This window comes from Neodiprion lecontei, chromosome 5 (genome assembly GCF_021901455.1).
Source record: "Neodiprion lecontei isolate iyNeoLeco1 chromosome 5, iyNeoLeco1.1, whole genome shotgun sequence".
Taxonomy (NCBI): Eukaryota; Metazoa; Arthropoda; class Insecta; order Hymenoptera; family Diprionidae; genus Neodiprion; species Neodiprion lecontei.
Window position 1 is genome coordinate 21,302,386 of NC_060264.1, and position 13,300 is coordinate 21,315,685.

The 13,300-nt window shown below is 39.2% G+C and overlaps 2 protein-coding genes and 2 long non-coding RNA genes across 4 annotated transcripts; 2 read left to right on the forward strand and 2 right to left on the reverse strand.

Annotated features, from left to right (window-relative positions):
• Positions 1–7,265: 7,265 nt before the first annotated feature.
• On the forward strand, positions 7,266–8,809 carry LOC124294565. The gene is made up of 2 exons (XR_006904452.1): positions 7,266–7,716; positions 7,824–8,809. It is a non-coding gene; the product is annotated as an uncharacterized LOC124294565 (long non-coding RNA).
• Positions 8,069–10,186, reverse strand: LOC124294562 (putative nuclease HARBI1). The gene is made up of 4 exons (XM_046740334.1): positions 9,336–10,186; positions 8,927–9,223; positions 8,597–8,805; positions 8,069–8,498 (listed from the first exon to the last, which is right to left on the reverse strand). The coding sequence occupies exons 1-4, from the start codon at positions 9,600–9,602 to the stop codon at positions 8,204–8,206; spliced, it is 1,068 nt and encodes a 355-aa protein (XP_046596290.1). The 5' UTR covers positions 9,603–10,186; the 3' UTR covers positions 8,069–8,203.
• Positions 10,187–10,209: 23 nt separating this feature from the next.
• LOC124294564 lies at positions 10,210–11,736 on the forward strand. The gene is made up of 2 exons (XR_006904451.1): positions 10,210–10,643; positions 10,751–11,736. It is a non-coding gene; the product is annotated as an uncharacterized LOC124294564 (long non-coding RNA).
• Positions 10,996–13,127, reverse strand: LOC124294563 (putative nuclease HARBI1). The gene is made up of 4 exons (XM_046740335.1): positions 12,263–13,127; positions 11,854–12,150; positions 11,524–11,732; positions 10,996–11,425 (listed from the first exon to the last, which is right to left on the reverse strand). The coding sequence occupies exons 1-4, from the start codon at positions 12,527–12,529 to the stop codon at positions 11,131–11,133; spliced, it is 1,068 nt and encodes a 355-aa protein (XP_046596291.1). The 5' UTR covers positions 12,530–13,127; the 3' UTR covers positions 10,996–11,130.
• Between the last annotated feature and the right edge of the window lie 173 nt (positions 13,128–13,300).

The following is a 13,300-nucleotide window of genomic DNA, read 5'->3' on the forward strand; positions in this document are numbered from 1 at the left end:
TCAGTATGTCATTGTGTTAAAAGGTTTTTAAAGAAAGTCTTTTTAGCAGTAAAATTAATTTGCAAGTGTCCAAGAAGTGGAGGTAGGCTCTTTATGACTATGTTCCACATGTCTAACCAAAAATTATTGTTGGTTGAACCGATTGGGTCAACAGGTGAATAACGACTGATGGGAGAAACAAATATGATCCAGAGTGAAGGTGAACTTAATATAAACAATTATACAGAAAAGCAAACCATATTTTGTTAAAAAAATTTTTGTAGAAAAACTGTGTTATGGGGACAAAAATTTTTTTGTATCTAGTTAAGGTTAAACAATATTTGTTGTGTGGGCGGAGATTAGAGGTTTGTAAATATTACTTAAATGTTCAACATCTTGTCTAAGATTAACGGAATTGGTGTGACCTACAATGTTGCACATTTCTAGTAATAGTCTTTTATAATAATTCTTTGAATCCCAACATCGGATGCTAAACAATAAATTCATCGCTATCAAAAATCGTAATATCAATAAATTCACCAATTTACTTGCCCAAAAAAAATCTTCTAACAAACACAAAGATTCGTATTCAATTGGAAAAAATAATTGGTTAATAAATTTAACTGACACTCGTATCCCTGAAAATGTCACTGAAATAGTACAACTTGGTCACAAATTTGGACGTCCATACAACAATCGCGACCTTCCGGTCTTCAACCTCATTTCCAATTTTGAAGAAAAAATTACGAGTTTTCCTACTGAGTCAAGAAATCAAGTTAGATCCGATTTCACTAACCGAGTTCTCGTTTTCCCAAAGTACCCCAGAAACAATATCAATAATTCAGTCACTGACAAAAAAATTCGTGACACCATGATTTAAAAAAAAAACAACCCTGACATTATGTTTTTAAAAGCTGACAAAGGCAATACGTCGGTTGCTATGCATAGAGACTCTTATAACAACAAAATGAGGCAGCAGCTTTCTGACACCAACACTTACAGAATTGCTAAATATGACCTGTGTAACTCCCTACAAACTAGGGTGAACAAACTCACGTTCAATTGGTTTACCTCCAAACTAATAAACAAAAACCTACATAGAAGCATTTCTACTTACAATAGTCTCCCTCCACGCGCATATGGGCTACTTAAAATTCACAAAGAGGAAGTCCCATTAAGAATTATCGTCTCATTTGTCAATAGCCCGACCTATGCCTTAGCCAAGACAATTAATTCATGGCTCACCACTAATATCCACCTCCCACCTCTAGAGTTAAAGATAGCTTTTCCTTAGTTGACACAATAAAAACATTGATTATCCCAGACAACTATACTTTAATATCGCTAGGCGTAATATCACTTTTTACCAACGTTCCGACAGATCTTGCATTGCGCACAGTAAACAACCGTTGGGCTTCTCTTGAAAATAAGATCCCAATTCCTCTTATTGAACTAGGTAAAGCTTTAAAAATATGTTTTGATTCTGCAATGTTCAAATTCAACAACGATACGTATGCACAACAATTCGGGTTGCCCATGGGATCTCCTCTCTCCCCAATCTTGTCAGACCTTGTCATGGAAGACTTGGAAACGTCTTGCATTAACAATCTTGATTTTGATTTACCGTTCTATTTTCGATATGTTGATGATATTCTTACTGCTATTCCTAAAGAAAAATTAGATCACACTCTTAATACTTTTAACCGATATCATCCACGATTACAATTTACTATCGAAACAGAAGAAAATAACGCCATCAATTTCTTAGACGTATTGCTGATACACAACAACAATAATATCAAAACTGATTGGTTCCACAAAAAAACCTGGTCTCAAAGATATCTGAATTTTAATTCTCACCACCCAATGTCCTACAAAATAGGCACCATCATTAATCTAGTTGACCGAGCCATCAATCTTTCTAGTACAGAGTTCCAGGAAAAAAACTTGTCGCTCATATACAATATACTAAGATGGAATGATTATCCTCATGGCCTATTACACCAACATATTAATAAGAGACGCACCTACATCAACAACTTACCTGACAATAATATTGACTCTGCTCCCACAGACGATAACAATAGACCTGCTACTACATATATCCCCATCCCACATGTATCTGGTCTCTTTGAGTCACTGAACCGCCTATTTGCCAAACATAACGTCAAGTTTGTTGGAAAAAATTCAAAAGATTTACAATTAGTTTTTAATACGGGAAAAGATAAGACCCCCATTGGCAAACGATCCAATGTTGTGTATAAAATACCTTGCAATGATTGCAACCAAGTTTATATAGGACAAACTGGCCGCCACCTTAACACCAGAATCAAAGAACATCAACGCAATGTACTCGTATATGAGATTGAAGAACGTCACACGGCTCTAACAAAACATAGTATCAATAAACAACATACTTTTAACTACGACAATACAAACATCCTTTGTGAAGAACACAATTATTATAAAAGACTATTACTAGAAATGTGCAACATTGTAGGTCTCACCAATTCCGTTAATCTTAGACAAGATGTTGAACATTTAAGTAATATTTACAAACCTTTAATCTCCGCCCACACAACAAATATTGTTTAACCTTAACTAGATACAAAAAAATTTTTGTCCCCATAACACAGTTTTTCTACAAAAATTTTTTTAACAAAATATGGTTTGTTTTTCTGTATAATTGTTTATATTAAGTTCACCTTCACTCTGGATCATATTTGTTTCTCCCATCAGTCGTTATTCACCTGTTGACCCAATCGGTTCAACCAACAATAATTTTTGGTTAGACATGTGGAACATAGTCATAAAGAGCCTACCTCCACTTCTTGGACACTTGCAAATTAATTTTACTGCTAAAAAGACTTTCTTTAAAAACCTTTTAACACAATGACATACTGACTGTGAAGAAACATAGTTCTTTAATCTTTTTAATTAATGACTTCCAACTATTAACTCCTACATGTAAAATAACTAAAAGATTGACATTGACTACCGTCACTCAATGAACATTGTCTCCACTAATTGTAAATTGTGAATTCGACTACATCTTAGTCCACTTACTTATAAAAAAAAGGTAAATAACACTTAAAGCCATTCTTTTTTCAATTAATCAAAATGTTCTTACTAATCAATAATATATAATAGCTCTAAGAGTATAACATCTACAATATTTAAGTCTGATTGTACTTCTAGTACTATTATTTATTTTATAAAAAATCTTTTTGTTGTTCTTGACAGTTAAAAAAATAAATCGTTCTGAGGAGGGCCCATATCCGGGTCGAAACGTTAACTAAAAATACGTTTACTTAATTGACCGATCACCAAGATTCTATAATAGATATTTACCTTTTAGATTGTCGAACTCCGGCGAGATGTTCTTCTGTTGAGATGACAATGCTAGAGTGAGCTGGAATTTACTCGTGATTAATTTTATTCAAGAAAACTGGGCGATATATTTGAAAGTATTTATTCTCTCTATAGACCAGATACAAATAGTGGATACTAGATAATTAATTGAAAATTAGAATGGTGAAATTAGCTAACTGTTCGGCCAGAACAAAATTCTATGCACAAAATGGCGTGTTTTAATTGCACGGCAGGGAAAACTTGCTCAGGATAACGATGGCGGATTTTTGAACGGATAGCAATCCTAGACCGTAACGATAATATGCAATTGGCTTAATACCAGTGACTGGGTTAAAGACGAGAGTAGAGAGAGAGAGAGAGAGAGGTGAGACCTGAGGCACGAGTAAAGTAACGTTCTATAAAATGAAAGTCTTTAACACGTAGAAAAAAATTTTAAATCCAGGAAAATAAAGGTATTATGCCGCAAGACTGAATCGAGTACAAGATGTCAAGTCTGGGGGCACGAGCCGAGAGAGCAAATTCGCGCTTGATGCCCTTATTTATAGAAACCGGTAGCCATGTTCTTCTAATCCCTTCCTCTAATTTTCTTAACCGACAACGCCGCTCATGCTAGGGCAGCCACCTGTCAACGACCACAGCCCACACACTCGCGATATCCATATTTCGTGTATTGTTGTAGACTTTAGTGCAGTTGAGTGCAGTCATGGTTACGCATTAGAGATCTACATTGCCTCCCAAACGTCCGTGCGCGTTGCCACAATACCACGTTTCGGAAAGGATTCCGTTTAGCTCTATAATGTATCGATTATACCCATGTCTATTGTATTGTAGTGTAATCTATCTCCAAAGGTATGTGGTGCAGCATAGTTGCCTATAATGCGGCTCCAACTGCGTGTCACGAATGGCATTGCTAAACAACGATTGCATATAATGGTAACAGTTAATTATAGTACTAAATTAATAATTTTATAGTTCTGGGTAGTGCGAGGATCTCGTAATATGGTTTTAAACTCGGATTAATGATTCTCATTGTTACATACCATCTAGGGATAGGTTAGATACTTCGGCAGTTTTTTTCGTCACTCTTCACCATTTTCTCTTCCTCTACTCCCCCCCCCCCCCAGCCCGCGTCGACCGCATCGTCCTCGACCATCTCCGATCACCTCCAACCACCTCCAAATACCTCCTACCACTACCGAACACCTCCTACTATCTCCGTCCACCTCCTATCACTACCAATCACCTCTAGCCACCCCCTCAGCACCCCCAGGCACCTGATACCATCGCCAGCCAACTTCTACTATCCGCTACCACCTCCTGCCACCTCCGACTACCTTCAATCACCTTCGACTACCTCTGTTCTCCTAGTCCACCTCGTCCTTTTCCTCCTCCTCCATCGAAGTCGAGTTTCACTAGGTAGTGGACCTTGAGCGCAGAAACTACGGAGCGCTTGTCCCTAAAGTCGAGTTTTACCTGGTAGTGGACCAGGAGTGCAGGAACCACAGAGCGCAGAAACTACGCAGCGCTAGGTCAAAAGTCACCACATCAAGAACTTGGACAGCCAGCTCTTCGCAGCACTTTTCCTGGATGTCAAGATGCACCAGGTGGAGGACCTGAACAGTCAGAACTACTGAAAATTAGTCCTGAAATTCAAAAGTCACCAGGTCAAGCACCTGGACAGCCAGAACTACGGAGCGCTTGTCCTGGAAGTCGAGTTTCACCAGGTAGCGTACCTGGAGCGCAGGAACCATTGAACGCTTGTCCTGGAATTCAAGGTTTCACCACGTAGCGGACATGGAGCATAGGAACCACGGAGCGCTTGTCCTCGAAGTCGAGTTTTACCAGGTACGTACCTGGAGCGCAGGAACTACGTAGCGCTTGTCCCCGAAGTCGAGCTTCACCAGGTAGCGGACATGGAGCGCAAAAACCACGGAGCGCTTGTCCTGAAAGTCGAGTTTTACCAGGTAAGTACCTGGAGCGCAGGAACCACGGAGCGCTTGTCCTGTAAGTCAAGCTTCACCAGGTAGTGGACCTTGAGCGCAGAAACTACGGAGCGCTTGTCCCCGAAGTCGAGCTTCACCAGGTAGCGGACATGGAGCGCAGGAACCACGGAGCGCTTGTCCTGAAAGTCGAGTTTTACCAGGTAAGTACCTGGAGCGCAGGAACCACGGAGCGCTTATCCTGTAAGTCAAGCTTCACCAGGTAGCGGATATGGATTGATTGTTCCTGAAGTCGAGTTGCAACAGGAACTGGACCCGGTGCGCATGGTCCAGGAGGTACCGCAAACTCGGTACTCGAAATTTGCGGAGCGCGATTCTCAACCGACCGCTCTACTGCGCGGTTGTTTCCAGACTGAGGAATTCGGCTAGCTGACTTTAGATTGAAGACGTCAAGAGAAAAAAAAATTTGGGTGACGTCATATTCTGAACGTCCGAACATCCAATCTTTGGTTTCGAACTTTAATACTATGTATCATGGTGTATGATGTATAACGTATGATGATATCATATGATGTATAATGATTTTATTTTTCACATTTCATAGAAGAAATACTCACTTTATCTTTGCTGCCGATTCCAGACTCAAGCGGCCAGGCCCTTCGATAGTCAGCCGTTGCCTAAAGATATATTCTTCAGTTAACGGGTCAGCTAATAACGCTGCCGGTCTGCGACAGTTGGATGATAAAACATTTTGCTCCTACCTTTCAAATGTGTGTTAAAATGCACTTGAAGTTTTAAGACGCTTCGTTCTTTCTCTCTCTTTCACCTCTTCAGGTCTTCAAATCACTACACTGCGTTAAATACTGTCTCATATACGGAGCATCGAGTTCATCTCGATCAAAATTAGCGCATCCGTGATGTATTACAGTTACTCTGAATTTTTTTACATTCGAACACTTTTCAAAAAACAATTTTGCTTCTCTACCCAACGTAGATACTTCACTTGCGACTAGCTAAAACAGCATTTCGATTCTATGCCTACGAAAATTCAAGATCGCGAGAGGAAATGAAAAGTTGCTAGAATAATTATGAATAATAATTTTACGGAACACATCGAGCGCGTGTCGAATAGAATCCCATTTCGAAATGAATAATTCTTCTACTTTCATATTACAGCCGATTATCGTAGATAATCTAGTTTGTCTCTTGGAAAATCATAAAATTTATAGTATGCATCACGTATCAATCCTAAATGGATCATATATATCAATATCGTATATAGACCGCATATGCATACTCGGCGGAGTGGGCCGTGGTGGACGCGGTTACGCTTTTTCTCACGGGGATGATCGAGCTGATTGACATTTCTAAGTCGCACTTTACAAGTAGTCTTACGGACTCACTTTGTACCGACTCAATCTCAAGCTTTCATACCGACACTACTTTGGCTGCTACGAATGTGAGTACGAGCTCGATAGGTAGACTCGATAGAGCAGAACTCTCCTACGCTCCCAGGCCCACCTGGGCCCACCTACCCGCCGAAAAATTGTCACAAAAGTTTACCCAGGGGCATCAGTCTTTATGTTCTTCAGTCAATGCATTGTATAACACTTTGAATGAATCATTGCGCGCGCGCGCGTGGCTGAGTGTGTGTGTGTGTGTGTGTGATGTGTGTGTCACGGAGTAGGGTATTCTACTCATACATATAAGAATAGACCGCGCGAGTTCGGAGGTAACCCGTTGGTGAATGCGATAGCGGGATAGAAAGAGAAAGCTGAATATGGGCCCATCCTTCTATCCTTGTCCAATCGCGCGCATGCGCGCTCTGCATTCTCTCGCAGTGTAGTATACTGGCATACACGACTCGCGTGTCCCGCGCATGCCCGATTACACAAGGATAGAGGGGGGCCTATATGCAGCTTTCTCTTTCTACCGCGCTATCGCCTTCTCAGCCCGCTCACGCGGTCTATTCTTATATATCTATGGCCCGTATTCATAGTCAGGTCTCAAGGCGGTGCTTAAGACCGTCTTGGTGAAGATCGTCTTATTCGTTCAAGACCGTCTTGAGATGCTATGTATTCATAGTCGGAAAACAAGACGGTCTTCGTCAAGAATTTGGTCTCAAGCGCTAGCTTATTTCATTCAAGACCGTCTTGACGAAGACTGAGCTTGAGACGGTCTTATTCGACGTTCGGTTATGTTCGGAATATTTCCGATGTATCCCCCAATAAGATGCTCGGATTTTATTTCTCAGCCTGTGCAAGATATTCGTATAGGCATGCAGCTCTTGAGTATTTTTATAGTTTATGAACACAACAACGTTAGCGCCACGTAGAGGAACTAAAAAACGGGAACAAATCGCGTACAATTTTTTGTAGTGGGTGTATAGCTATAAAACGAAGAAGAAGAAAAAGAATTTTATAGTGTATGTTTATGTGTATATAATTTTTATATACACATATTTTAACCTATATCATTATGTAAATCTCTATACCGGTTATTGATAAATAAATTGTATTGATATGTTAAAAGGAATCCCGGTGCAGACTTGCAAAAAAATGCGCGTGAAAGGGACAACCTTTGATCTTCAAAGTTCAAAAGAGCAACTTTAGTTCTATTTACTGGCTGTATTTATAATGTATTGAATATTTTTACGTAGACAAATTTTCATAAGTATTATCGTAACTATAAGACTGACGCTTAGTACAATTACGTACATATCAGTATTTTCATGAGTAAGTGAGGGGTTTAAAAATAAAATGAGAACCAATGATAAGTTATGAGTAAAATATGTATTCTAATGTTAACTGTTTGTACAGATTAAATTCAATTTTATTAAATATTTGGAGTATATTCATTCTAAAATCAATTAGTCTTTACAATTAAATTAACTTGATATACATATATTTTGATTAAATGAATAACCGTTCGATTAGAGCTTCGCGTATTGCAAAACCCTCTCCAGGCTGCCAATGCGGTGCTTGAGGTGGCAATTCATCCGCTTCTTCTTCCTCGATGCGATTATCTTCCGGAAGAGCATTATCCAATGTTAGTGATAAATTGTGTAGTACGGCACAAGCTACAACAATTGTGGTAGAGCACAACAATTTGGTTCCCAAACCTCGGGATAGGCAAGGAAAACGTCGCTTCCAAACTCCAAATGTTCTTTCAACAATTTGCCTTGTTCTGCTTTGTACGTTGTTATACCTATCAAGATACCGACTTGGTTAATTCACACATGTATACTTTGTCAATTTTATGACTACTTATCGAAATCTAAAGTAATGCGATAATCTTTATCTTACCTTTGTTGAGCATCTGTAATTGGATTTGCCAGTGGAGTCAGCAGAAATGGCAAGCACGGATAGCCGGCATCTCCAACCAGGGTTCCAGTAAGTTGTCTCTCATGATACCGCATGTAAATTCGTGAATTTTGGAATATTTGACTGTCATGGTTACTTCCAGGCCATTCCGGAACCACATCCAAGAATTCCATATTGGGTCCGATAACTGCCTGTGGTATCATTTAAATTAAAAGTACCGATTTTCATAGAATAGTATTGTTTATTTGTATCCTAGATAAAATTAATTGCAACTTATGGTATTTGTAAACGGTTATCACCAACGCGACATACCTGTACATTGAGGGAAAAATATCCCTTACGATTCCTATAAACCTCCTGCAGGTCTGCAAATTTCGTATGACATAATCGAATGTGAGTGCAGTCGATAGCGCCATCAACGCCAGGTAAACCGATACCCTCCCTGCGTGCACCAAGTTGTCTGAATAGATCTCTGTTTGCGATCATAGCAGCTTCCGTACTAGGAAATTTGATAATTGCGTGAATCAATGATGCAATTTGAGCCGATACTCTGTGTATTATCCTCGATACTGTAGACTGCGATATAGTCATCAGATCTCCGTTGACGAGCTGTACAGTACAAAATGTATTAGCAATCATTTATTCCATGATCACAGGAAGCAATGAAATCACTTTATATTTTCAGTAGAATGTCAGGAATTATAATCACAATGATCCTTACTTGAAAGCTAGCGGTAGCGTAAAATCGTAGACATATTAATAATTGCATGACAGGTGGAATTGGTAGACCACGATTATTGGCACTGACTAAGGCAGCTTCAATTCTAGGTAGTATTCCGTACATAATACCATCCTTTGAAAATCGGAATCGCCGTTTGAACTCCTGCTCGGAATAAAACTCGAACGGGTTTTGACCATCTCTGATGTATCTCTTCGGAGCTCGCTGTACTTCACCCTCGTCTTCGTCATTCGGCCCAACGTTGACCATTGAACAATCATATTATTCATTTCTTCGATCTGATCGTAGAAATTAAACATATCTTGCATATTCGCCATGTCAGTAGAATTTCACTATTCACTTCACTTCACAAATTTTTCAAAGCGAATGCTCTCATAACCTCTACTTCAATTGCAAGTTTCCGTTGCTACCCTTTTACAGTAAATAATCCCGTCCCAGCTGCACTTTCCCAAACATTCCTTCACAATCTATTCCTGTTAATTTATATTGTTCGAATATAATATTTTCCAAACAATTCGTAATTATCAATTTCGTACGCATCAGAACAATTGAGTAATATTTAGGCAACAAGCATTTGCTTAAGTGCAGTCCGAACTCGACTTGATCAAGATACGTAAATAAGACTGCGTTAATTGACTATGAAACGTTGCGTGCTCAAGACCATGCTTATTTCAAATAAGACTGGACTATGCAACCTTGTAAGCACGCTTCGAATAAGACCGACTTGATGAAGACCGTCTTATTTGCCGCGTCTCAAGACCGTCTTGTTTGACGTCTATGGAACCAAACGCCATCTTAAGGCCTCGTATAAGACCGTCTTATTCGAGTCCGGTCTTAAGCACTGACTATGGCCCGTATTCATAGTCAGGTCTCAAGGCGGTGCTTAAGACCGTCTTGGTGAAGATCGTCTTATTCGTTCAAGACCGTCTTGAGATGCTATGTATTCATAGTCGGAAAACAAGACGGTCTTCGTCAAGAATTTGGTCTCAAGCGCTAGCTTATTTCATTCAAGACCGTCTTGACGAAGACTGAGCTTGAGACGGTCTTATTCGACGTTCGGTTATGTTCGGAATATTTCCGATGTATCCCCCAATAAGATGCTCGGATTTTATTTCTCAGCCTGTGCAAGATATTCGTATAGGCATGCAGCTCTTGAGTATTTTTATAGTTTATGAACACAACAACGTTAGCGCCACGTAGAGGAACTAAAAAACGGGAACAAATCGCGTACAATTTTTTGTAGTGGGTGTATAGCTATAAAACGAAGAAGAAGAAAAAGAATTTTATAGTGTATGTTTATGTGTATATAATTTTTATATACACATATTTTAACCTATATCATTATGTAAATCTCTATACCGGTTATTGATAAATAAATTGTATTGATATGTTAAAAGGAATCCCGGTGCAGACTTGCAAAAAAATGCGCGTGAAAGGGACAACCTTTGATCTTCAAAGTTCAAAAGAGCAACTTTAGTTCTATTTACTGGCTGTATTTATAATGTATTGAATATTTTTACGTAGACAAATTTTCATAAGTATTATCGTAACTATAAGACTGACGCTTAGTACAATTACGTACATATCAGTATTTTCATGAGTAAGTGAGGGGTTTAAAAATAAAATGAGAACCAATGATAAGTTATGAGTAAAATATGTATTCTAATGTTAACTGTTTGTACAGATTAAATTCAATTTTATTAAATATTTGGAGTATATTCATTCTAAAATCAATTAGTCTTTACAATTAAATTAACTTGATATACATATATTTTGATTAAATGAATAACCGTTCGATTAGAGCTTCGCGTATTGCAAAACCCTCTCCAGGCTGCCAATGCGGTGCTTGAGGTGGCAATTCATCCGCTTCTTCTTCCTCGATGCGATTATCTTCCGGAAGAGCATTATCCAATGTTAGTGATAAATTGTGTAGTACGGCACAAGCTACAACAATTGTGGTAGAGCACAACAATTTGGTTCCCAAACCTCGGGATAGGCAAGGAAAACGTCGCTTCCAAACTCCAAATGTTCTTTCAACAATTTGCCTTGTTCTGCTTTGTACGTTGTTATACCTATCAAGATACCGACTTGGTTAATTCACACATGTATACTTTGTCAATTTTATGACTACTTATCGAAATCTAAAGTAATGCGATAATCTTTATCTTACCTTTGTTGAGCATCTGTAATTGGATTTGCCAGTGGAGTCAGCAGAAATGGCAAGCACGGATAGCCGGCATCTCCAACCAGGGTTCCAGTAAGTTGTCTCTCATGATACCGCATGTAAATTCGTGAATTTTGGAATATTTGACTGTCATGGTTACTTCCAGGCCATTCCGGAACCACATCCAAGAATTCCATATTGGGTCCGATAACTGCCTGTGGTATCATTTAAATTAAAAGTACCGATTTTCATAGAATAGTATTGTTTATTTGTATCCTAGATAAAATTAATTGCAACTTATGGTATTTGTAAACGGTTATCACCAACGCGACATACCTGTACATTGAGGGAAAAATATCCCTTACGATTCCTATAAACCTCCTGCAGGTCTGCAAATTTCGTATGACATAATCGAATGTGAGTGCAGTCGATAGCGCCATCAACGCCAGGTAAACCGATACCCTCCCTGCGTGCACCAAGTTGTCTGAATAGATCTCTGTTTGCGATCATAGCAGCTTCCGTACTAGGAAATTTGATAATTGCGTGAATCAATGATGCAATTTGAGCCGATACTCTGTGTATTATCCTCGATACTGTAGACTGCGATATAGTCATCAGATCTCCGTTGACGAGCTGTACAGTACAAAATGTATTAGCAATCATTTATTCCATGATCACAGGAAGCAATGAAATCACTTTATATTTTCAGTAGAATGTCAGGAATTATAATCACAATGATCCTTACTTGAAAGCTAGCGGTAGCGTAAAATCGTAGACATATTAATAATTGCATGACAGGTGGAATTGGTAGACCACGATTATTGGCACTGACTAAGGCAGCTTCAATTCTAGGTAGTATTCCGTACATAATACCATCCTTTGAAAATCGGAATCGCCGTTTGAACTCCTGCTCGGAATAAAACTCGAACGGGTTTTGACCATCTCTGATGTATCTCTTCGGAGCTCGCTGTACTTCACCCTCGTCTTCGTCATTCGGCCCAACGTTGACCATTGAACAATCATATTATTCATTTCTTCGATCTGATCGTAGAAATTAAACATATCTTGCATATTCGCCATGTCAGTAGAATTTCACTATTCACTTCACTTCACAAATTTTTCAAAGCGAATGCTCTCATAACCTCTACTTCAATTGCAAGTTTCCGTTGCTACCCTTTTACAGTAAATAATCCCGTCCCAGCTGCACTTTCCCAAACATTCCTTCACAATCTATTCCTGTTAATTTATATTGTTCGAATATAATATTTTCCAAACAATTCGTAATTATCAATTTCGTACGCATCAGAACAATTGAGTAATATTTAGGCAACAAGCATTTGCTTAAGTGCAGTCCGAACTCGACTTGATCAAGATACGTAAATAAGACTGCGTTAATTGACTATGAAACGTTGCGTGCTCAAGACCATGCTTATTTCAAATAAGACTGGACTATGCAACCTTGTAAGCACGCTTCGAATAAGACCGACTTGATGAAGACCGTCTTATTTGCCGCGTCTCAAGACCGTCTTGTTTGACGTCTATGGAACCAAACGCCATCTTAAGGCCTCGTATAAGACCGTCTTATTCGAGTCCGGTCTTAAGCACTGACTATGAATACCGGCCTATGAATACCGGCCTATGATTCTACTCCGTGGCGTGGGTGGTGGGTAACAGCGCGGCGGTTCTTTAGCAAACTAGCGAGCGGCACCGGCCATAGACTTATATATAAAATAGACGTGTGTACGCCGGCGATTTCCCTTGTCCCCTGAACGCCTATCGTTCT

Excerpts from the sequence above, each read along its gene's own strand:
- LOC124294562 (XM_046740334.1), bottom strand. The coding sequence starts at position 9,602 with ATGGTCAACGTTGGGCCGAATGACGAAGACGAGGGTGAAGTACAGCGA. Across the intron at positions 8,806-8,926 it reads ATTTTTCCCTCAATGTACAG|GCAGTTATCGGACCCAATAT; the intron begins GTATGTCGCGTT and ends ATGATACCACAG. Across the intron at positions 8,499-8,596 it reads ATTACAGATGCTCAACAAAG|GTATAACAACGTACAAAGCA; the intron begins GTAAGATAAAGA and ends GTATCTTGATAG.
- LOC124294563 (XM_046740335.1), bottom strand. The coding sequence starts at position 12,529 with ATGGTCAACGTTGGGCCGAATGACGAAGACGAGGGTGAAGTACAGCGA. Across the intron at positions 12,151-12,262 it reads ACGCTACCGCTAGCTTTCAA|CTCGTCAACGGAGATCTGAT; the intron begins GTAAGGATCATT and ends TGTACTGTACAG. Across the intron at positions 11,733-11,853 it reads ATTTTTCCCTCAATGTACAG|GCAGTTATCGGACCCAATAT; the intron begins GTATGTCGCGTT and ends ATGATACCACAG.